The sequence below is a fragment of the Aptenodytes forsteri genome, unplaced genomic scaffold (assembly GCF_000699145.1).
Source record: "Aptenodytes forsteri isolate BGI_AS27 unplaced genomic scaffold, ASM69914v1 Scaffold715, whole genome shotgun sequence".
NCBI lineage: Eukaryota > Metazoa > Chordata > Aves > Sphenisciformes > Spheniscidae > Aptenodytes > Aptenodytes forsteri.
The window spans coordinates 57,906-80,997 of record NW_008794112.1 but is presented as its reverse complement, the minus strand read 5'-3'; the positions used below and the strand labels follow the sequence as shown (position 1 = coordinate 80,997).

The window sequence follows — 23,092 nt, the reverse complement described above, 5'->3', positions numbered from 1 at the left end:
TCATGTATACAACATGCCAAATGATAATTCCTGATGCATCTGAAGTGGTAGTGGTTCTGTATTGCTGAAGAGAACTTTTAATTCAAATCAGACTTGGAGGGTGGGGTGGAGAGGACAAAGGGCAGGGGAAAGGTAGCAACCAGCAGGTCTACTAAAATAATCTTTTATTTTATTTCTTAGGAGGCAGAGACTCCATTATGGCTGTTCGTATGTGGGGCTAGGAGATAGCTTCACTTGTGAGGGAAAATGTTGTGTTAATGTTTTGCAGAACATTCTTCGTTCCTTAAAAAGAATGGGTCTTTTTACCCAGAAAAGATAGTAAGAGCTGGTTCATGATAAACATTTTCCACGCTTTTTTTTTGTTTGGTTGGCGGGGGGGGGGGGTTGTTTGGGGGGGGGGGGTGTTGGGTTTTTTAAGGGCAAAAGTTTCCATTTTCACTTACACTGAAGTTCAGGCTCTTATACTGAACAGAAGCAGATCTCACCTCTCACTGCCTCATTGTCATTTGTGTACATATTAAATTTATGCAAATAGTAGACACATTTGTTTTGTATGCTACGTTGTTCTGCAGCTTATGAATATGCTATATTCAACAGCGTAAAAGGGCATTGGCACAAGGCAGATGCTCTTATAACTTTGCATCATTTAATTATCGATGATGTTGCTGAATGATCTTGTGCTTTACCCTAACCTAACCTCAGTGGTTAAATGAATGAAACCAAGAGCAATTAGAAATTGAGAGCTGCTGTGTAGCATCATGAGGTCAGGAAAATGAAAAGTGGATCTAACTGAAACCCAATGAAGCTGAAGAGAGTTTCCTCACTGACTTTAGTGAGTTTTTTACTTTATGTGATCAGTAACATATGGGAGATGTCTATAGTCATGTAAGAGGTTTAGGAACATGTATCTCCTTTGACTTAATCCTCTTAGGTTGCTCAGATAAATAGTTCTGTATCGGTGGCAGTAAGGAAGTTTTTCTTGCAGCTCTCTCCACTGTGGAATCTGTTTTGCCTAGAAATGTTTGAGGTCACTTGAAAAAGGGTTGGTTTTTTTTTTTTTCAGTTGAGGTACTAATTTGGGTCTTTCTTCTATCTAGTCTCCTGGTTTTCCAGAATCTATAGGAACCTTTGTCATATTTACTAGATGCTGGCCAACAGATTCAAAAGTTGCAGGATCAGGGAGGTGGAGGACACTGAGCAAGAGACATGCAGGTGGAAAGCCAAGTGTGTTTTTTCTATAAAATCTGTGTTATCTTGCACAGTGCATCCAGTCAATTCAAAATAGGTTGCAGTCTTGGGAAAAACGTTACATGGGCATTCCAAGGAGTTGGTGATTCTTTTTGCTTTGGAATTTCTTTCCCCAAGAAAAGGGCCTGGCCACCAAGTATTTGTTATAATAAGATAGACGTGTGTGTGTGTGTGTGAAGCCTATTTACATAAAAAGTGAAAGTTTGATAGCAGCTGTTCATTAATACACTTATCTTTCAGACTCCCTCTTCTTTTTCCTTTCCCTTTCACTCATTCCAGATTTACCAGGAAGTAAGTACAGATGTGTATATTCTTTGCCACTGTCTGTGTCCAACCAGAATCCAAGAGCTACTATTGCAGTGCCTCAAGGCAAACAATGCTGAGGTCCCTGTCTCCAAAGGAATTTAATGTTCAGAGACAACTCTAATCTAAGATCTAGTTAGCTATGGAATTAGGGAGAAGCATTTTCACAAAACAGACAAAACTGCAACTCTCCTTTTCATGCTTTTTAAAAAATAGGATCTGCAAGTAAGCTGGTCAATGGTCCATATCTCTTAACAAGCCCTGATAATAACAGTAGCTACAAAAGGCATTTTTATCAGGTTCCTTGATCCAGTAGTCCTGAGAGAGACAGAGCTGACTATGAAAGCCCTTGTGTTTTCAGATTCACTTAAGTACTGCCTGTGAATAGAAGCCTATGTGTACCAGCGCCTCGTTCCCTTGCCAGCTCCAAGACAATCAGTGTTCTGACTACCTGACTTCTACCTGTGACCATAGGATGAATTTCAAGGTTTTAAGCTAAAGACAGTATTTCCAAGTGTCTTCTGTGTCTTAGAAGCCTCATGCAAAGTAGCTTTTGGTTATATTTATACTGCTAATTTTGCCCTTGATCTTTGACTAAAGCTTTCTCTCAGGAGGAAGTGATCTCAAAGGCAACCGCTCTTGCCTGTTTTTAAATCTCATGTTATATTAAGCTTACTGGGGATTTGGAAATATGTTTCCTCATGAGCAGAAGACACTGAATGCCTTTCCAGGCAATCTCACAGTAACTCTTAAACTTCCCCCCTTCGTGATGCACCTGCCTAGAGTTCCATGAGTCTATGTTTATAACTAGAGACAGTGGATTGAAAGCTTAGATGTAACAAATTGATTTTACATCTTGTACCATCGGTTCTTTCCCCAGTAATGGTATGCCCTTAATCTTGTAAGATACAAGCACCCAAAAGATTAAGGGTTTAATTGTCGTTACACCAAATTAACCGGGAAGTACCAGAGCACTGTGAAGTAGCCTCATTAAGGTAAGACAGAGGAACAATCATGAAAAATGCAAGTTATAAAGTAGATAGTAATTTAGGAAGGGAAATAGAGCATGGAGTTAGTGGTGTCCTCCAGTCCAACAAATGATGATTTTTTTTTTTCCATTCCCCTGTCATACAGTCTGCGCACTTTTTCATCTCTTTCAGCAGTAGCTGTCTTCCTCGTGCCATCTTTGTAATTCATTTCCAGTGCAGAGCACTTCATTCCTCTCCTCGTTGACAGAAAAACCCCTTGCACAGTGTAATTCATTGTACATGACTCATGCCATTCTTTGAATCTTCAGGCTGAATGTGTTGGATGGAGCTTGTGCACTGTGAGTGATAACTGTCCGTCTGACCAAATTTTGGTTGCAGCTCTTTGGTCGAAACCTGCGTCCGTGGAAATGTATACACATAGTAGTTTTTTCTCTTTTTCAGTTGTTATTGTTGTTGATATTTAGGAAGACATTTCTTTCTGCAGAGAGGAGGATACATCAATATGAAATGCCAAGGTTTGTCTTCACTGAACTGTGTGGGCTATGATTTTGCCCATTTCACCTCTGCTGCCTGGACTGTTTCTGAATAACAATGTATTCCCTTTTTCTTTCCAACAGTCTTGTATCCGACAGTCTTGTGGATTCCTTCGGCTGTCCAAGTTCTGATGCACACTCTACAATAATTTTTTTCTTCTTTGACTTGGTATTAATAAGCAGTGATGCGGCTGTGCCTAACACTCACAAGGTCATAACTCAGTGCTTTCTATGGTTTAATATTCTTATATTTCCAGGCGATTTTACTGTCTCCCCAGTGTTTCTGATATATACTGGCTAATTTAATTTTGTTTCTATTTTATTTAGTCTGTAATTCTGTTGTTGATTTTTCCCTTGCCCATTGTTTACATCAGTTTTTTAATTTTTTTGTATTTTCCATGTGACCTCCTCCACTTTCCTTTCAACCAATCATGTGCGTGCGTATCATGTGACTTTGTCATGTGGCTTGCATGGTGCTGATGATGTCGTCCACGCTGGTGAACAGAAGGTAAAATATTTTGTTCTGATTGGTTGCCTAGATTTGGGGTGAGGATTCCCCTCTGGTCGGTGACCAGGGATCTCCAAATTCCATCACTCCAAAATCCTTCTACAAGCCTTTTGGAGAAGTCGCTCACCACTGCATGTGAAGAACTCAACTTCAGTCTTCCACACTGAGCTTGAAAAAACTTGGAAGGGAAAAAAAAAACCAAACCAAAAAAACCCCAAAACAAAAATCATGTGGCTCAGTCATTTGCTTCTTTCACTATCAGAATCCAACAGTCAGCGTCCTAGTAAGGCTCTAAAACTCTCTCTGGCTTTAACACCAATGGCAAAAATCCTTTTGCCTTTCACGGTACGAGTGTGCCAACTACAGACTGCTAGTTGTTGGGAGATTGTGGGTAAGATGCTCAGATAACGTGAGCACCGTATCTCCTGTTGCTTTAGCAACATTTTGACCTTATACAGTATATGTTTATATAGAGATATATATATACACACACATTCACACTATACATATTTAGTAGCCTGTCAACAGGATCCAGAATTCCCTCTGTCTGAAATTTAGTTATTGGTAAGCATGTCACATTATGATTTAAGCAAGAAAATTTTCTATCATGGGTAAAACTTAAACATAGCTAGAGTGGGAACTATGTTTTTATAAAGTAGTATATATAGGCACACACAGAGTACATGATGGGAGCTAGACTTCGCACAATTTGCATCAGAAATACTATTGCACCTTTCTTGCCAGAGCACCTCATTCCTCCCACACGGTATCTCAGAGCCTGGCAAGGGATTTAATCTGAACTCATTTACCAGCAACAGTTACAGTAGCTGGTGATCTCCACGAAATCAAGAAGCGAATGATTGACCCTTGCAGCTTATGGAGATGAAATCAGTCTCCAAGTAAAGTGTGTGGTAGTGAATTCTGCAACCTTGTGATTTTTACAACTTCACTTAATACTCTGTGCATAATCTAAAGGGAGGGGGAGGGAGGGAAACTCCTGCTTTTCTGCTTCCCCAACTAAACAAATAATTTTGAAAACCAGGAAGCAATTGGTTTTTTTCAATTTATGAATTCTGAAATCACCTTATTGTCTTGGACCGTAACTAACACCAGTAACCTTCCCACATGACTGCATGCATGGAATCAGCCTCTGTTCCCCTAGTCTCTTCCCTCTCTGGTTGAAATCCAGGAGGATTGAAGACTTGGTTGTCTTGTTTTTGCATGTTCTTCTGTTTTTGTTCCGTATTCTTGATTGTTGATGTTTGCTTCTATTGTGTGCATTCTGAAGACTCCCTACCTATTCTTTCTCACCCATGTATATTTACCACTTGTGGACACTTTCCATAGGTATGGCTGATGTTTGTTTCAAATTGTGACACTGTGGATCATAATCTAGTCCTACTTACATGATGGTCAGAGATTGCAGAAATCAGCTGCTTCCTTGTTCATGTGTTGCAGAAATTACCGTAGATTGCAGTTGTATTCTCTAAGCACAGCAAGGATGCAGGATCTTTCTTCGGTGCCAGCTGGGCAAGGATTTAAGCTCATAGTCTAAAGTGCTGCAGTTGTCTAGTAACCAGTTTGAGCTGCTCTTCAAAGGTGGGCAGAAGGAACACATTTGATGGGAGCAGAGAAGAGATGTGATAAAAGGTCTCTATCATCTGCACTGCAATCATTTCTGGGGTCCAGCACGCATTCAGTGCCTTGCGACTAAGGAAAAGTTTGTGCTGCTTTTTCATATTCTCTTCTCTCTCCACCTCAAGTTTTCACTACAGCTGGATCCAGTCCTGGTGCTTGTGGCTCTCTCTAAAAACCAGATAATTAAAAACAGTTAGCTGCTTCTGAAATCCAACTACATCAGACTAGTATTAGATCAAGGAAGCACTCTGAATATAAATTAAACAACGGTGAAAGGATACCAGGAGACATTTACTGCTTCCCTGCAGGAGGAGATTATTGGTGCTAATGGCTTAGTGGGAGTGGATAAAAAATAATTTGAAAATGTAATGGCTCAGAGCACTGTCCTCAGCTACCCTTACATCATGTGTATAGGAGCTAACAGGTAGTGATTCGGGCTTCAGAAGCATGCAGAACAGTTCCTTATTTCAAGTACAGTTGGTCAGATTCATTATGAGTTACATCTGAAACACAAAGAATGGATCTCTGAGGTTAACACTGGATTACTAGTGATATGTACCCTGACAGGGCAGTGCCATCATAAATAATGCTTCACTTCATGCATGTACTGTCCTGTATTCTTATCAGAGCAAAGCATTGACTTCTTCCTTTCTGAAAGTTACAAACTTGATTGCTGGAAAAGAAAGACCATGCAGTAACACTTAGGTGACTCCTGGGACCTGCACTGTAATCAAGTACAGTGCAGCAATTGAGTAGCCCTTATGGAAGGCAGCAAAAAGTTTGTGCTGCTTCCTAGAAAGATAGGAGCTGCAAGACTGGAGTCACCCCTAGTCCCAGTGTCTTGTGTCTCATACTGGCCAGCAAGATGTTTCTGTCCTAAAATCTGATATTAGGCAAACCAATGCAGCAGGAGTCTTTCCTGATGTCATTATTGTTTCTTGAGAAGCCAGCCATGAGGAACGCAGGGAGCGATCTGGACAGATGAGTGATGAAGAGCTTGAGTCTGGTTGTTTTTTTTTTGTGCAGCTCTTTGTGGTTGTAAAGATAAAGAAAGAAGAGTTAATGGAAAGAAAAAGTCAGTCCCCAGAGCAACAGAAGATGTGAGAGCAGAAACAGACCTAGTTTCCTAAAAGGCACTAAAGAGACTGAAGGCTATCTAATTCACAGCTTGTCATTTCTGGGCAATGGTGCCTTTGGAAGAGCCATCATAGAATGGATGAGTTGCCTTTCAAAATATAGGATTTCAAGAGCTCTCTTGACTTCAGCTCCAGAGAAGGTTTGCTCAAAAATAGTTTAAATTGTAAGAAGCAGGCAGTGTGCCATGCCTGTCTATTAGCTTTTCTCATAGGTAAAGCACCTATTTGGTTTCCTTTTTTCCTTTGCTGAAGGGTATCCTATGGGTGAAGTTTAAATCAGTGGAAGTGGTCAAGTTCTAACAAAGTTTGTAGGGTGGCTGAAACCTGTAAAGTTTACATCTTTGAGCAAAATCCATCCCATTTCTCAAGGAGAGTAAAGCATAGAGGTGAAAATTTAAGTTACTTGTCTTCTGCCTTCCAGGGGGCTCCAGTTGCATTATTTGATATTCTTGCTGCTGGGCTGAGTAAGGTGTCATCTGGCTCAGACATAATCACTCAGCATTGGTTCACCATAGAGTGAAAGCTAAGATCCTGCATCCCTCCTTCTGCAGCAGAGTGAATTCTAAGCAGATAGGTGTTTGAAAAATGATTGTACAGAGGAAGTCTGGCATGCTTGACACGGTCTGCTCTCAATAAGCTAAGTAGCAGCATCACAAGGGGGATTCTTTAAGGATCCCATGTTTTACGGGTGGAATGCGCAGATTTCTGCAATATGTCCAGTCAGCTCAGCGTAAATGGAAGATCCCCAGGCATGTAGCGCACCTTTGTAATGCACTTTTGCTTTTCAGCCCCCATTCTGTAGGGAGGATGCATGTTCTGTGAGCATGAGTTTCTTCTCTAACCTTCTGATGACAACCTTTTCTCTCCAGCTACTGACACTTTGACTCATTATTGGGATGCTGATTCTGCTGGACTAAACTTTTCCCACTAAACTTCTTCCTCCTCTGTTTGAAACTACACACTAACCCATTTTTAATTTTACAGCCTTGTGTCTGGATTACATCTGCCTGCTTAAGATAAACTGAATGCCATGTATTTATGGAGAGAAAACTGAAGTATTCTTCACCAGGGCTTGCACTGCTATACCTGTTGGGTTTCAGCCATTAGGAGTGGTCCGTATTCTCCTATTTGAAGAGAATGTTTCTTAGAGCAGAAGTGCATTTAAACTATTGGGGAAGGAAGGAAGGAATTGGGAGCTAGAAACTAGGCAATTCAAAGTGAAGAAAAATTTCAGCAGAGAGGGTAATTAATCATTGGAATGGCTGTGTATAAGGTACAGCAGCATCTCTGACATTTAAAATCTACCAAGAATGAGCATCTTTCCAAAGGATGTTCCTTCACGTTTTAGTCTTGGTACTCAATCACTGGAAAAAATTTCTAGCCTGTGTTAGATGAGAGGTCAAATTCTATAAGTACAGTGTTCCCATATCACTTCAGGATCTCTTTACTTATTACTAATTATCTCTCTGAGGTGAGGATGGGAAAGAGTACCAAGGTTATGTTGATCTTGTACTGTCTAGTTATCAGTGAAGCCATTCATCAAGTCTACCACAAATATGGCAACAGTTAAGCATTGCTGCTCATAAGTGTTTTGGCAGTGTCAAGTGGCTCAGTGTCCAGCAAAATAAGTAACCATGAATGCCCTGCCTCCAGTTGTTACCAGGAACTAGTTTCTTGTGTGAAAAAATGATAGAACAAGACATTTGCTTCTGGTTTCATTTAATTATTGGTTAATAGTCATGACACAATTATTGCAGTAATAGCATCTTCAACTCAAATCAACAGTCAAAATCAGTAACCTTGCGGTGATATTTTTCTTTGAGGATTGAGGAAAAAAAAAATATAATTGCCTGGTTAATCTGATATTTTCAGTATGCCTAGGTGAAGTATTTCTGCTAATCTAGAACTCGCTTGTTCCCATTTAATTTTCAATCTGCAATGCATTGTATGCATTATGAATGCTTTCAGCATTCATAATTCCAGGAGAATTATTTCAGCTGCAGAGTCACACACTGATCTTGTTGGGCCATTCATGCGTGTGTGTCCATGGGAACAAGTGTCCCAGCTTTCCTCTCACCTGTGGGGCTGTGGGCAATACAGGCTGTGGGGCTGGGGAATGAGTCAATTTTCTCTTACTGAGATGCCAACATTAGGACACTTGGCTATCTCCTTAGGGGGTTCTAAGAAACATGGGCTGGGAAGGGCTTCCAGGAGAAACATGGGCTGGGAAAGGCTTTTCAAATATGCAGCCTCAGTTGGCAGTGAAGATAAAAATCCACCCTTTTGTCTATACAGTAGGTGGCAAATGTGGTCATCAGTTAAACACGAAATTCTTTTGTCCTTTCTCGAGATGTGAATGGCCCTATACTATGTGAACCAGGAGAACTCCAGAGGAGTGCATAGCACCTCTTGTAACATAAACAGGAAAACCTATTCCTGCATGCCATCTGCTTCAAACCGCACTAGAGGTCCATGCAAGGGCAGCTCCATGGTCACCTTGAGAGCATTACTTTTGTGTTTTTAATGTACAGTCACTGAGAAGCCTGTCACAGGGTGGAATACAGCTCTTGAGTGTCCAGCTCGTATCGTGGGAGTCTTGTAATGGGGATATAGGCAGAGGCAAGGATTTGGAAAAGAAAAGTGTAACATGGAAAAAAGGAGCATTCCCTCTTTACATCTTTAAGAGCAGTTCCTGTGTTGTGAAACACAAATGTATCTCATGTCAAAGAGCTCTGTGTATCCATGGATTGTAATTACCTTCTTGGAACAGTTGGTATGTTAGAGCATGTGTTAGCCTGCAAGAAAATCAAATTAATCTTAAATTACTGTTTCAGTCTAGGTCTTGCAGTTTTCTCATTGATGTTTCACCAAAAAAAAGTGCTTGAATTCTTTCTTTGGAGGGGAAGGGGGTGGGGAAGGGCTTCAAATTACTTCTGAAGATCAACTTTTGAGAGATACTGGAAGATTAACCTTTCTCTGGCCAGTCAGAAATGCATGTACTCTCCATTAGTAGCTGAATACAAATCCAGACAGAATAGATTTAGACCTGAGAATGGTTTTTGGGCTGAAAGAAGCTCCTGTAAATTCCCATGACTGATGTTATCTTTCAGAGTTGATCTTAACACAACTACTGGCTTATTATTTCCTTTCACTTTTAGTATAATGCAACACAACCAAGTCTTTTTAAAAGTTTTACTCTAGGCAACAGGCTGAGCTTTTAAAAAGTCACAAATGTTACTTCAGTGTTCTGGTTTTGTTTTCATTTGCTTACATTCAGGCTCTTAAGTCACAAATGTCACCATTTCAGAGTTTTGGTATTGTTCTCTTTGGGATACATGCAGAATTGGATCATCTTTTAATTGTATTTCACCACACTTCGGTGTTCAAGAAAGCCCATTGTCCAAGCCACAAGTGGCACTGCAAATAAAGACAGAGCTGCTTTAGCAGAACTGTGGGTCACTTTGAGCTAGAACGGTAAAGTGTGTGCTCAGCATGAGCAAACCTGTGCAAATGTTTGGGGCTGCAAACATTTGGGAAGTGTATTTAGATTCAAGGTGCACAGCAAAACACAGGATGTGCATTGTCTGTTATATTCTCTGTATATAAATTTCCTGTAATCAGGTCTAAATGAGCTATTCACCACTCAGATGAATAAATAGAAATACTTCCAAAATGCATAAAATATGCATAACTGGTTAAAGAGAGGTTAAAAAGCAAAAAATTCCTACACATTCAACCACTTTAATTGTTACATAAAATACCTGTAAGAATTAGGACCCTGTAATGAGACCAGCCAGCAGAGTGTAATTAATCTCAGGAGTTTGCTGGAATTGCCAACTGCAGCTGATTTGTAAGTTTTAACTTACAGATAAGTGCAATGTTGGGTTTTGCTCAAATTACCCATAAAGAAATCGGGCAGAATAGCTTCCAGAGAATAGCAGCTAAAATGGTCAAAAGTTCTTAAGAAGCTTTTAAGCCCAGAATTCATGGCTTAAGCACTTAGACTACATCACAGAGCTGATACTAAAGAAGTCAGTAAGTACTGTAAAATGACCTAGTACGCTTCAGCAAGACTTATGATAAATGTTGTCAAGTCTTACTGACCTTGACTAGCATTTAAACTCTTGGGACATTTCAGGGCTGTAGAAATAATAGCTCCAACTCCAATCTCAGATGAGCATTGGCATAGAGGAACCTAAGCCTTTCTTGCCTTTACGTAAAATGAAGCAAAGCAAGCATCCAGACACTGACAGAAAGTTAGCAGGAGCTGAGGTCTCTTGTGGTCTGTGTCACTTTTGAAAAGAGACACCAGTGCTCTTTTATCATTTAAGTTGCTAATTTGATACTTACGTTGTTGGGGACAGGGGGCTATTCGGTTGATGGGTTTCTTTTTCCACAAAAACAAATAAATAGGTAATAATGCCTCTTGCGTTGTAAATTCACAGGCTGTCAGAGCACTTCGGAAACAGTTGATCCCTGGGGTAATATGAAAGTGGAAGGAGAAAGCATGTCTCTTGAGCACTTTGCTGCAGTATTTCTGAAGGCGGGGTGGGGGCGTGTGTGAATATGTAATCAAACAATCTGTTGATTTGACTTTTGTTAGGAGAGGTGTTATAGTAAAGGTTCAAGAAGGAAGTACTTGAGTTGAGATTGAGGAACCATCCTCTGCAGATTGTGTGTGCAGGTTATGGAGGAATTGGCTAGAAGAAGCAGCTGTAAAGACATGGGTGTGAGAGGGTGTGGTGGTAAATCAGTGTGCCCTGCAGAGGCAAATGACATTTCAGTTTTCTGCTGATGTCAGGAGTGCGAATTGGGAAATGATAGCTTTTTCTTTTAAAAATGGTTATTACGGAAGAGTGAAGGGCTGTAGTTCTCTCCAGCCTGTATTCATTGCAATTAGTTACACCAGAGCAAGCTGAGTGAAAAGATGTGCTGTTGTGATTCAGTACCATTTTTTCTACACTCATTTAAGTGAGCACACCGGTGAGTGGTCCAGCAACTATAAAACCTAAACAACATTCAAAGTGCAAACGCAGGTCTGTATGACAAGCATAATCTCCCTTTTCAATGATGCTTGTTACATCTACATTTCACAGGAGCAGCCTGCTATTTGCCACCACATACACTATCTTGATGTTTTTCACGTGTTTCACGTCAGTGTTTTACAACAAAAATAGCAAGGAACTGGTCATTGCTGTAGGATATTCTTGGGAAGGGTGGGGTCTTTTTCACTTAGCTTCTGACTCCTTTCCAGCACACACAAAAATGGTAACTTGTATTGGTGAAAACAAACTACCAAATGCAAGAAATACTTGGGTCTTGCAAATATTTGTACCCTAGATACACAGTGTCCTCTGTTGTCTGGGTCAGAGTGAGGCTGATACCCTAGCAACTGAGTATAATGAAGTATTTTTCTGATTTTGATGAGGTTTTTTTCCCCTAATGAATTTTTTTACAATTAAACATAAATCCACCATTGTTTCAGGGGAACCCAGCGCACCCAAACTGGAAGGTCAGATGGGAGAAGATGGAAACTCCATTAAAGTGAATGTTATCAAGCAGGATGATGGTGGCTCCCCAATTAGACATTATCTGATCAAATACAAAGCTGTAAGTATGACTGACACTCAAGCCTGATTTTGTATTTAGCCTGTTCAGTACTCAGGCTTCACTATGTAGGTAGACAACCCTGAAGCTGAGATCTTGTAGGTAGGCCAGCATGGGAATACATGCTAAGCAGGTGTGGTAGAAGCGTATAGGATATGAGACATGACATGCACAGAAGCAACACACACAATCTTTGTCTCATTTTCTTTCCTTTCACTTTGACTATGAAAGATTATTTCTCCATGCTGTCTTCTGTAGAACTGTGAGCATATGGTACTGACATGCTCTTAGTATTATTTCATTTCATATACTTCGGAGATGGGATTGCCAGCAACAACTTAAATAGCCGGGGACCAAAGGTTCATAGTGTAGAGCATTGCCCGCCTTCAGACATGTATCTAGTCATAACTTTCTGTTGGTCATTGAAGCTGCCATATTTAATTGAGTAATAGGTGCTTCAGTACCAAATTATTCTGAAGATTATTGAATAAGACATTCAATGTAGTCAGTATAGACACAGAAAAAGTGAGAGATGCTATTGGAAGCAGTTCCCCTTTAGGCCTAACTTAATCAGCTCTAATTGTAAATTAGCCAGGATTGCAAAATACACAATTCTCTAAGCAAAACATCTAGCCCTAGTCTTGGGAAAGAACATCTATGTGATGAGCAGCTAGTATTATCGTAAGCTGAACATGGCCCTTGTTTCGTGTTAGGTGGTATTTGATGCTTCCCCCCCCCCCCCTAGGGGGAAAAAAATTTTAAAAAAAAAAAAAAACCAAAACCCCAAACAAACAAAAAAAACCACCCAGTCAGAGAGATTGCTTAGCACATCCTTGAGGAATAGGACCTTGAGAGAGGGTTCAATGAGAATATGAAGCTCTTCAGGGCAGCAGAAAGAATTGCTAGAAGTTATTGAAGCTTTTTTCTATTGTCTGCACACTTTCTCAGTCTTAATACACCTGGGGGCAGCTCAGCTGTACCAGTGTGTTTGAGCTGAAATATGGAAGCTTTCCAGCTATTAAGAAAGCAGGACACTTTATCAGTGACTGAGTCTGGCAGATGTGGTGCTGAACTAATTCCGTATTGGCTATCGGTAATCTTTTCTTTATATGCTACAAATGAGCAATCCTTAGAGTAAAGTCACAGAGCAAACTTTGCACTGCAGTCTAGAAATCCCAAGAGTATTCGTTACCACTATCATTTTGTGCATTTTAGGTTACTTAGAGCTTCTAATGGGGAGAGTCTTTGGTATGTCAAAAGGACAATCTAGTATGACAGAACCATAAATTCCAGCAGAGACGGAAAAGTCTGTTAGCACACTCCAGTCCCAGAAAACTGCCTAAGACTGTCTCAAGGTACCTTGGCAGTGCGTTTTTCAAATTCATCTGGGTGAAATGTACATCTGGATTCCCTCAAACGGGAGTAGGAGTTATCAAAGTTACTGGCTGTATGCACCTTTTAAAATCTCCCTTAAATGGTGCAGAATAGAATGGTAGTGGTAAGCTAGGCTAGACCCATGTTAAGAGGTAAATCTCTGTCTCTCAGATGATTTAAATTTGACATACTAAGACATGAAAGAATGCTCCTAAAGTGCTTTGCAGGGCAGAGACGTATAAAAGTTGCAGCTTTTCCCCTCTGAAATGGAAGTAGTCTAGTGATGTGGCAAAGCTGAGAGGAAGTAGTGAGGGATTTTCTTCAGGTGTGGTAACTCTGCAGAAAACAGGATTCTGAGCAGGAAAGAGGCTGCTTCAGTATCTGTTGTCCTCTCCACTTAGAGCCAACAGCACATGATGTTTTGCACCCCTGAATTAGCTGAGGAGTGTGTGCTTGTGTAGAAACCTCCCTACTTCTCCATTTGTTAGTTAGCCATTACAGGGTTCTCAAAGCTGTCTACTAATGTTGTGCTGTGTGTTTTGCATCCCTGCCTGTTATCTCACTGCTCTGCAGAAGGATTCCTCAGAATGGAAACCAGAGATCAGACTTCCGTCTGGCAGTGACCACGTCATGCTCAAGTCCCTGGACTGGAATGCAGAGTATGAGGTTTATGTGATAGCTGAAAACCAGCAAGGGAAGTCCAAACCAGCTCGCTATGCTTTCCGAACTTCTGCTCAGCCTACTGTGATCCCAGGTACAGCAGTCATAAGCTTTACCATTGTTTTCTGCTTCCAATTAATGCAACAATGCTGCATCCTTTAATGTGCCTGAGTAACCCTGACAACTTGCTTGCTTAAAGCCATTATCACAATTGGTTACCCATCCAAAGCTTAGTTTTTGCCATGTACATACCTGTACTGTAGTCCATGTTACAGTATGTACAGCATTAGCAGTACACTGTTAGGAACGCTACGTGACAAATCCTTGTCTGACTGTTTACAGGGAACGTTGGCTTTTTGTATCAGGGTAACAGGATTGCCAGATGAGAAAAGCAGTAGATAGAAAACGCTTTCTGAAACCAAAAAGTAGGATTCCCATTTTAAACTAAAGCAAAAGAGACCATTCAGATCTCTGGGGCAATGCTTTTCACAATGCAGATTTCCCTTCCAAATCTGCTTTGGGCTTGCTTACTGCTCGTTTGTCCATCCAGCTCAGCCTTTGGAGAGATAAAGGCATAAGGAGTTTGCTAGCGGTTGGAAAGGGAGGGGGTTAAAATCTTTCTCTGAAGGTTTTTTTATTAAATTAAATGGAGATCAAATTACAGTCATTTTAAAACAGGGCTGTTATGTTGGGTAGGGCATTAGGGGAAAGTAACTAAATAGCATTAGAATGCTGCTGGAAACTCTTGTTTCAGACAGACTGTACTTATTAGTGTGCTTAAAAAGTGAGGTGGAAGCACAAATGCTACGAAAAACAAGCAGATGCTATTAGCTGAGATGCTAGGAATTTAGCAGGTCTCTGGAAGGTGTTGAAAGGACAATAGTATTTCTTTTTCTACACAGGTAGTAGTAGTGCCCTTTAAAAAAAAAAAAAAAAAAAGGCGGGGCGGAAACCAAACTAAACAAAACCTCAAGGATGAAATTGCTGGATTACCTGTAAATTAAAGTTCTGATTGGTTAAAGACAGATGGACAAACTTTAAAGCTGATGAGTCAGTCAAGATAAATCCTCACTGCACAGCCAGAGTTAAGCATATTCATGCCAAGATTGATGCTGACAGTCCATATTGAAGGGAGTGATTTGATTTCATTCTGTCTTCTAGATTGTTAACTCAGTCTCGTGTTTTTCTTCAGAACAACTAGAGACTTGTCTTCGGTCGTTCCCTTGCACTGAGAATTCAATCCTTGGTCTGCCCCCACTGCGCCCACTCCCTTCCTGTCTGAAGGAAACAGCTGAGACCTTGTGCAGTTTGCATGTTGAAACTCCACTTGATTAAGCCAGCTAATGTTGTTAAGCATACAAATGAGTGACCTAGTTGGTTGGGGCTTGAAAAATGTGTATGGTAGGGAGGATGAGGATAGGGAGGAGGAGAGAAATGGGGCAAAAGAGAGATTGGGATGTGTGTTTGAACAAGGCTGTAGTTTTGGGTAGAAGGACCCTCAGTAACTCATCAAGCAACTTACTCTCTGATTCTCATTTTCAGCAGCTCTAATACTTACTACCCTCACATATTTGAAGGACAACTGTGACTGATGTGGCAGGAGAAAGTGAGGGTAATTTGGCAAAGAGTGCCTTAAGGTCAGTTCAGAGCTGAACAGTCAAATGCGGTAGGCTGAAAACAGCAGAAAGTGGTTCCTTTGCACTGTGATGTGTCTCCCCAGGGAAAGTTACAAGTATTAATCAGTCTTTTTGTTCCTCCACATTCCTTTGTGTGCAACTGTTGTTGCCTTCCCATGATGATACTCTCTTTTAGCCTTTGTTACATGCCCAATGGGACAACAAATCTACCTGGCACAGCTGGGATGTCTTGCACAGGTGTATTAGCAAATTTTGAGAACACTGTTGCCTTTGGAATACACAGTGTTCATACTGTAGTCCATGGCAATGGGAGGAGCAATGAGCCCAGATGCCACTGAGCCCTTTAAATCCAACAGTAACATGGCAGGGACCCTCTAAAAAAATGGGGTAGGATGCCCAGTTTGTTATCACAGGTGTAACTTCTTTGGCCTCTGAAACTATTCCTCACTTAGTATGGTGTGAAGCATGGGATGAATCAGGATTTGAGGCTGCCACGCAAATGTTGCACTTGGAAATGTTGGAAGCGCTTTGAAAAGCAGTTGTTTCAGAGTACAAATTTGCTGCAGGATTGATGCAACAGATGGATGCAGTTGTTCTCAGAAAGAACATGCTCTGGTTCAGGGGCAAGTAGAGCACTGTGCAGTGAAATGATTACTGCTGGCTATGCTGGATTTGTGACTCTGTTTCTCTAGGTTTTTTCCATTTTGTAGAGGACTTTGGTTTCTATTAGGCCTTCCAAGGTGTTTCCAGACCCTTTGGTTCCCTGAGCTGATCCCCAAAGTAATAATGTTGGGGAAAATATTTCCAGAGGGCAGGCTAGATTTTTCTGACATGCAGTCTACAGGCCTCTATTGAAATGAAGGCAAGTATGCCAAATTGCAGTAGGGAAGAGGCTCTGTGTATTACTTTCCTTTAGCATGTCTTGTTGTTTTTATGGTGTTTAGCTTTTACATTTTGATTTCAAAATGAGCTACATAGGAGAAGTCAGAACCAATGGTTCTAACGAGGCATTGCTCTGCTTGACAGTAATAGCTAGGGATTTCCTGCAGACAAAATGTATATTTATCATGTAGAGTCCTTTCTTATCATCATCTGTACAGTGTCCTTAAAGTGGTTGGAAGGATAAGGGTATTATTTTTCAGTAATAATAATAATTGCATTAGAGTAGTTTACAAGCAGCTGGAAGGCTAAATGGAAAAGTCAGTCCTGTATTCTTGAGGCCTTCTTGCTTCTCCAGGGTTTTAGTCACCTGGATCTATTATCCAAGTCCTTGGTACAACAGGCTTTGGGGGAAGGACTTGGACAGGCAGATGGATTGTCTGCTGCACAAAAGCTTTTCTTTTTTTTTTTCTATGTAAAAGGCAGTGTTGTCCTTTCAAATACCAGATAACCATTTTCTTGTGTTTCTCGCTGAGCCTTCTGTTCCATCATTTTTAATCTCATTTGCTTGCGAACCCCATAAACCCTTACTTGGACCCTGCTTTGCGGCTTTGGACATTGCTAAGCCTCTGAACCGGCCCTTTTGTCGGTGTGAATGTGCTAATGCTCTTCTTTAACCTTTAGCCATTTTAATTTACGAAATTAAATAAACCTTTGATTCTTATGTTTTCTATATTTATGACCTAATTTTTTTTATCTATTTTTCTCTCTTTCTCTCTTTCTTTCTTTTTCTTCCTCGTCCTTTCTTCCCTGCCCTCTCCCTTCTTCCCCTTACTCCTTTCCTATGTCTGTCGTCATACATGTCACCTTGGATCTCACGGGGAAACATCCACGCTTGCCACATGCACCAAATTTGTTTTTAAACAACCATATTTTCCCCTCCTGGGAACCATTGTCTGGCACCTGCAGCGACCTTGGGAAGTCCATCAACGTCGTCCTCCTTTGTTTCATTGCTTCTTTCTGCAGTGACTCTGCTTTTGCTCTGTTAGAAACTTAGAATAAAATAAAGCACTATTTGCTTGGAAAGGCCTGGGTCCCACCAAGGCGTGAAAGCAGATAACTTTGCTTCAGAGGATCATGTCAGTTCAGAGAGAAAAAAACAAACAAACAAAAAACCACAAACACAGAACACTTTAAAAAAAAAAAAAGTTTAATTTGAAAGAGTCAGTATTTTGTAACAAGGAAAAAAGTTTAAAGCCAAGTTTTTTCTCTTTAACATTTTTTTGTTACTTGTAATGAATTTGCCCTTTTTAATGGATGTAAAGAAAGATTTTTTTGTTGTTGTTGTTTGCTTGCTGTTCTTCATCAAAGGAAGGTACAATATTGAAAGCCTTTTAAGATACTGCTTTTTACTGATTTCTTTGCACATCTGGTGCTGATCACCACTGTATTGTGCAAAAGGTTTCTAAAGCCCATTCCACAAATTTAAACCCACAGACTATAAAAAGAGAAAGAAGATTTGTCAGAGATAATCCTACTGGTTGCCCAAATGTCTCTGTGGGCTTTTGCATGTGGATTCAAATATATGGCCATTAGAATGTTTTCCTGATATGGTGGTCTGAATATAAACATCTTGTGGGAATTACACTGAAGACGTTTCTTTCTTTCTTCTTTATGTGGTTGAATCCTTGTGACTTCATTGGTCCCTTGTGTGCAGTCAAGTATCTCATGACCCATAGTGGATCTGGGGCATAATACAGCCCATGAGCATACAAATTTGCAGTGGATGCTTGTCTAACATTTTCTGGTTTTCCACTACTGTATTATCAACTTCATAGAGAGATCCCTTTTCTTGCCATTTTAACAGAAAAGATTAGCTTGGATCAAGTCACCTGACCAGCTAAATAATTATTATTATTGTTATTACTGATCCTTAATAATATTCATTGTTAACTGTGCATGTGACACTACCAGACAGGATTAATCCGTGGTGTAAATTGGTGCAATCTTTGTTACCGAGTTCTGTCTATTGCCTTTCGTTGAACAAATGTCAGTTGACTTTTTTCTTTTTTCTTGTTCTTACTTAAAAAAACCCCCAAAACCACAAAAAAGCCCCAACAACAACAAAAAACCCTGTGCCCCTCATTAATTGTCTTTGTGATGGGACATCCATTTGGCTCTGCTCTTCTAAAAATGGGTGTGTCTCTCCCTCCAGGTCTCTTTCTCTGTGAGTGGGCCTGAGGTTGCCAAGGATGAAATTGTTGACATAGTTGTTGAACTGTCTGTACAGAATGTCTCAAATACTATCAGTTGTCTGGAATGGGATTAATCTTTCTAACAAAATTCTAATAGGGACAAACAAAAAACCCTGCCATCAGTCTTGTCTAACTATGCTTTTTATGCTCTGCACGTAAGTCTCTGCTGTGTTTATTCAGACCTTGTTCATTATGATTTGTGAACTGCTTTTCTATCTAAATTATAAATGAAAACTTTGTGCAGGTGTTGCACACAAAGCATCTGGATTTCTTTAAAAAAACCCAAACCCTCACCTCCGGTGTTTTCGAGTATAGAAAATTTGTTAGATCTTTTGAGTTTACACCTTAGTGTTATTGAAGTACAGCAAGAGTAATCATAATACTAAAAAGTTGTGTGACCTTCCCCTATAGCTGAATTTATTAAGTTCATCTATAGATCTGATATCGGCTTGTATTGTGGGGTTTCCCCTTATCCACAGACAGAGGTTACTAGCTGAGATTGAGACATATCTCACCCAACTCATAGGTTATTAAAATTATTTTGCCTAAACTATAACTTTACATAGTGTTACATGGAGAGAGAGCAGCACCTCTGGAGGCCGTTTTTCCTATTCGAGAGAGGTGCGTTAAGGCAGTGGAGGAGATGCATTATGCTCTGAGGGGCCTCCTCTCTGTGGTGACTAGGCAAAGCCCGGTCAAGTAGATGAGAGATCGTTTACATGGCTGAAGTTACTTGAAATAAATCCCATGCTCAATGGCAAACAGGAATCCAGTCAACATGGAATATATATAAAAAGAGTTTCTGTCCCTGTGTTTGTAAAAAAATAAGGAGCATAACTGATATTTTTACTGCCAGTTTATGCAGATTTGTAACATGTCAGATACTAGACATACGTTGGATTCTTGAGGTCTAACAGTCAATGCTGGACAAGGTTCCAGGCCTTATTCTTGATGTAAATAAAATAAAAAAAGTTTGCAGAAAAGTCAGCTCTCTTTTCTGTGCTCAGAGATGAGACACAGATTCAGATCTGGAACCAGAAGAAGTTCAAACACTCAGACTTTCAGTGCACACACGCAACCTTGCAAGCACATGTTCTATGGGAACAAGTCATACCTACAGGAAGGCTGGAACCTCAACCCTTAGAAAAGATGTTTCTGTGTGTGTGTGTGATGAACTGCAGAGCCTTGTAGGATCTCACGTGGCCCATGGGATTCCAGCAGCTGTACCTCCAGTTTGTTGTTAAGTCTCTACATATTTTCGAAGATGTTTGTTAAAGCATTACTTTGGCTGCCTTCATTTTACAAGAAGGCCTTGTTTGATAACGTTCTGCTCCATCAGCATCAGTTGCAATTGTTCACACCTCCTAGTTTCTGCTAGATAAAAAGAAGGTTTTGAAGCTCTCTTGACTCTTGAAGCTGGTGGAGTGGAACGAGCAGCCAGTGGCACTGAGGTGTGTGCATTGCAGTAGCGTAGAAGAAGGGCAGCTGTGGCAGAGGTCAGACTGTGGATCAGCTGTTCAGATTTACAGTCTGTTTTACTCCTGAAAAGAGGATCTTCGGGTGACTCACTCTTTGCTTACAGTTTTTCCTTTTTTATATGCTCATATTCCCCTTTTCATCCTTGGAAAGGGAGTCAGTCATAGGAAAATAACAGAGCTTGAAGCCAGGAGCTGATTGCTGAAGCCACACGGTGTTGGTGACAATCGAAAAGGAGTTCATTAGTAGTTTTAGGAAATATACATTGCCTTCTTGTCTTGGAAGGAATGCTTCACAGACTGCTGTGTATTTCTGCTACCTAGTAGCTATGTTGAAAGCAAGCATAAATTGTTGAGCCTAAATCTGTGTGAAAACAGAAGCTGTTGTCACTTGGAATAGAAGGTTGCTCGCATGTTGCTTTTCTCCACTATAAATTGTGCAGAGTGTCTGAGAGAATGAGGTCTGTAAAATATGGCACCCCTTGTTTGAAGGATACTTTTGAGAGTTTGCAAATTAAAGCTGTTAGCATCCACTGAGAACAAATAGTTTTTCTCCTGGGTTGGTTTTTTTTTTCTGATACATGAAATGAATTTTTGTTTTGTTTGTTCTTCTCTCTTCTGCCAAATATTGTAGGACCTTTGAAATGCCTGGAATCATATCTGCTTCTCTCCATCCCTTTTTTGTCTCTTTGTCTGCCTGTGCCTGAACATTCTCAGCACACTGTAGCTGAGACCCCACTAGGAAGACACATCTGAGTGGTTCTGCTCTCTCTGACAGGGCAGATGTCTGTACAGAGTTGCAGAAAGTGAAATTGATGGGTCATTTTGTTGTACGCTGTAAAATAAGGGTGATTAGAAAGGTCAGTCTTGCAGGAAGCTCATTTTCCATTGAAAAAATAATTTGAAATTAATAAATTCTTCACTTCTTTAGAATTAAGGACTCAAGAAATTTTTTAACATTTTGTGTTTCCGAATTTAAGCTGTGGAAGTATTATTTCTCTTAGTCCTGAGAACAGCAAAAGGGAATCAAGGGAAAGTTTCTCATCAGCTTGAATGTGCTCTGGATCAGGTCAGAAATGTCTACCATCTATTTACACGGTAGCAGTCACTGGTGATACACATGTACTCTTGTACACACAGTGTTAGCAGCTGATGCTCAACAACCTGACTGTTTATTTACACACTTTGGTACACTGAATTGTTTTAGGCCCCAGCAAACTCATTAGGGATATCAAGTGTCTAAATATTAGTTTGATTAAATACAATGTAAATTTAGCTATAGGATGGAGTGAGTTCATTTGTAGATCAGTTTAATCAAATGTGCCAGTCTGTGAAACTGAATAATATACTACATACTCTCTGCATTTTATAGCAACAGCAAAATTCCTTTACAAAGTATATACAGAAAAAAGAAATGCAGCACCAACAACCTCCAAGTTCATGGGGTCTTTAAGGATTCCTATATTATTATTCTTTATTGCTAGCCTCTGAAAGATTTGGAATATCAATTCATGTCATGAATTAGAATTTATAGAATCAGAACTAGTGGAAGAGATATGAAAGTTACTGAAAATTGCAGGGCTTTCTTACTAGCCTAGAAAAAAAACATTGCAGGCAATTACCTTGGCCCAGTTTCTTTGTCTGAAACATAAAATCTGAGAATAGCACAAAACCAAGGGCATTCCTCTGCAGATTTGCCCTTACTCTCCCCATCTCTGTACTTTTATTCCTGGCAGCCTTTCCTATTGTAGCTGCTTGTACTCCCTGGGGCAGAGGGGCAGAGCAGGAAGGATAGTGGTTTGGAAGGGAGGGAGGAACAAGGAGGGGAGACTTGGACCTATTCAGTAGCTCTCCTTTGGGTATTTAGAGAGAAAAGAGTTATTTTGTAGCTATCATAGCAGAAATTGGATCTTTGGGAACAGTAGCGCTTGGTGGTTTTTATAACCTCGTGCAGCGGGTTCCAAAACTTCAGGGCCTGTCAGTCTACTACCATGTTACAGCAGCTCTTGTGGACTGCTGTCCTGCAGCACTTCATGTTGAAGTCTCACTGACAGCACAGTCACTTAATGTAACTTGGGTGCTCTTTGCAATTTTGAGGATCAGCTGCAGATCATTTTCTGTGGCTGCAAGACCACAGCAGTCTGGATTAGAACTGTATCTTCATGGTAATTAAACCAAATGGACTTCTGAGGAAACTCAGAATTATTTTGTAGTCATATAGGAGCCCTCCTAGTGTAGCATTATAAATAGTTTATGCCCTTGCTCCTAAACATAAAAGATAGGACCCAGAGACAGAGTGGAAGGATAGCAGGGCACATCTTTGTTACGAACTGTTGGTTATATTGGCTTCAGCAGATCTCTGGCAGTTGTAGTGGCTGAAGCTTTACTGTTTTAGGGATGCTTGGGGTCACAGAGAAAAATCAGTGGCAGAACAAACCTAGCAAAAATTCTCTGAACATCTTTATCTGTTGTGTTAGTTGTAAAACCATCTTTTCTCTGTTCTATCTGATCTTTTCTAACCTTTCATGTGAGAAAAACCTTGCAGGTTATCTGATAATGTGCTTGTGGTTTGGACAAGTTTCATAAAACCTGGGATACCTGCAACAGTTTTCAGTCTGTGAACATTTAGATTTTTGTTCATGTTGCATTTGTAAGTGTTTTCAGTGCCTCACAAGAAGCTGATGGAAGCTACGTAAAAGCAAAATTTAGACAGGCTGTAGATCAAATCATGGAGCCATCACTGGGCCTTTGAGTAGAAATCTGGCACTTTCTCCATCGTACACGTTGCAATTAGCAAGATCAGTCATTTTGTGGGGCTTGGTACTTGCTGCTTTGGGGGGGGGGGGTGTT

At 40.4% G+C, this 23,092-nt stretch overlaps 1 protein-coding gene across 1 annotated transcript in view; it reads left to right on the top strand.

Annotated features, from left to right (window-relative positions):
* Positions 1–23,092, top strand: part of NCAM1 (neural cell adhesion molecule 1) — a 65,921-nt gene that overhangs the window by 32,951 nt on the left and 9,878 nt on the right. The window contains exons 18-20 of the mRNA XM_019471079.1: positions 3,579–3,581; positions 11,841–11,965; positions 13,910–14,090. Coding sequence (XP_019326624.1) covers positions 3,579–3,581; positions 11,841–11,965; positions 13,910–14,090 — 309 coding nt within the window. The remainder of the gene's footprint in view (positions 1–3,578; positions 3,582–11,840; positions 11,966–13,909; positions 14,091–23,092) is intronic.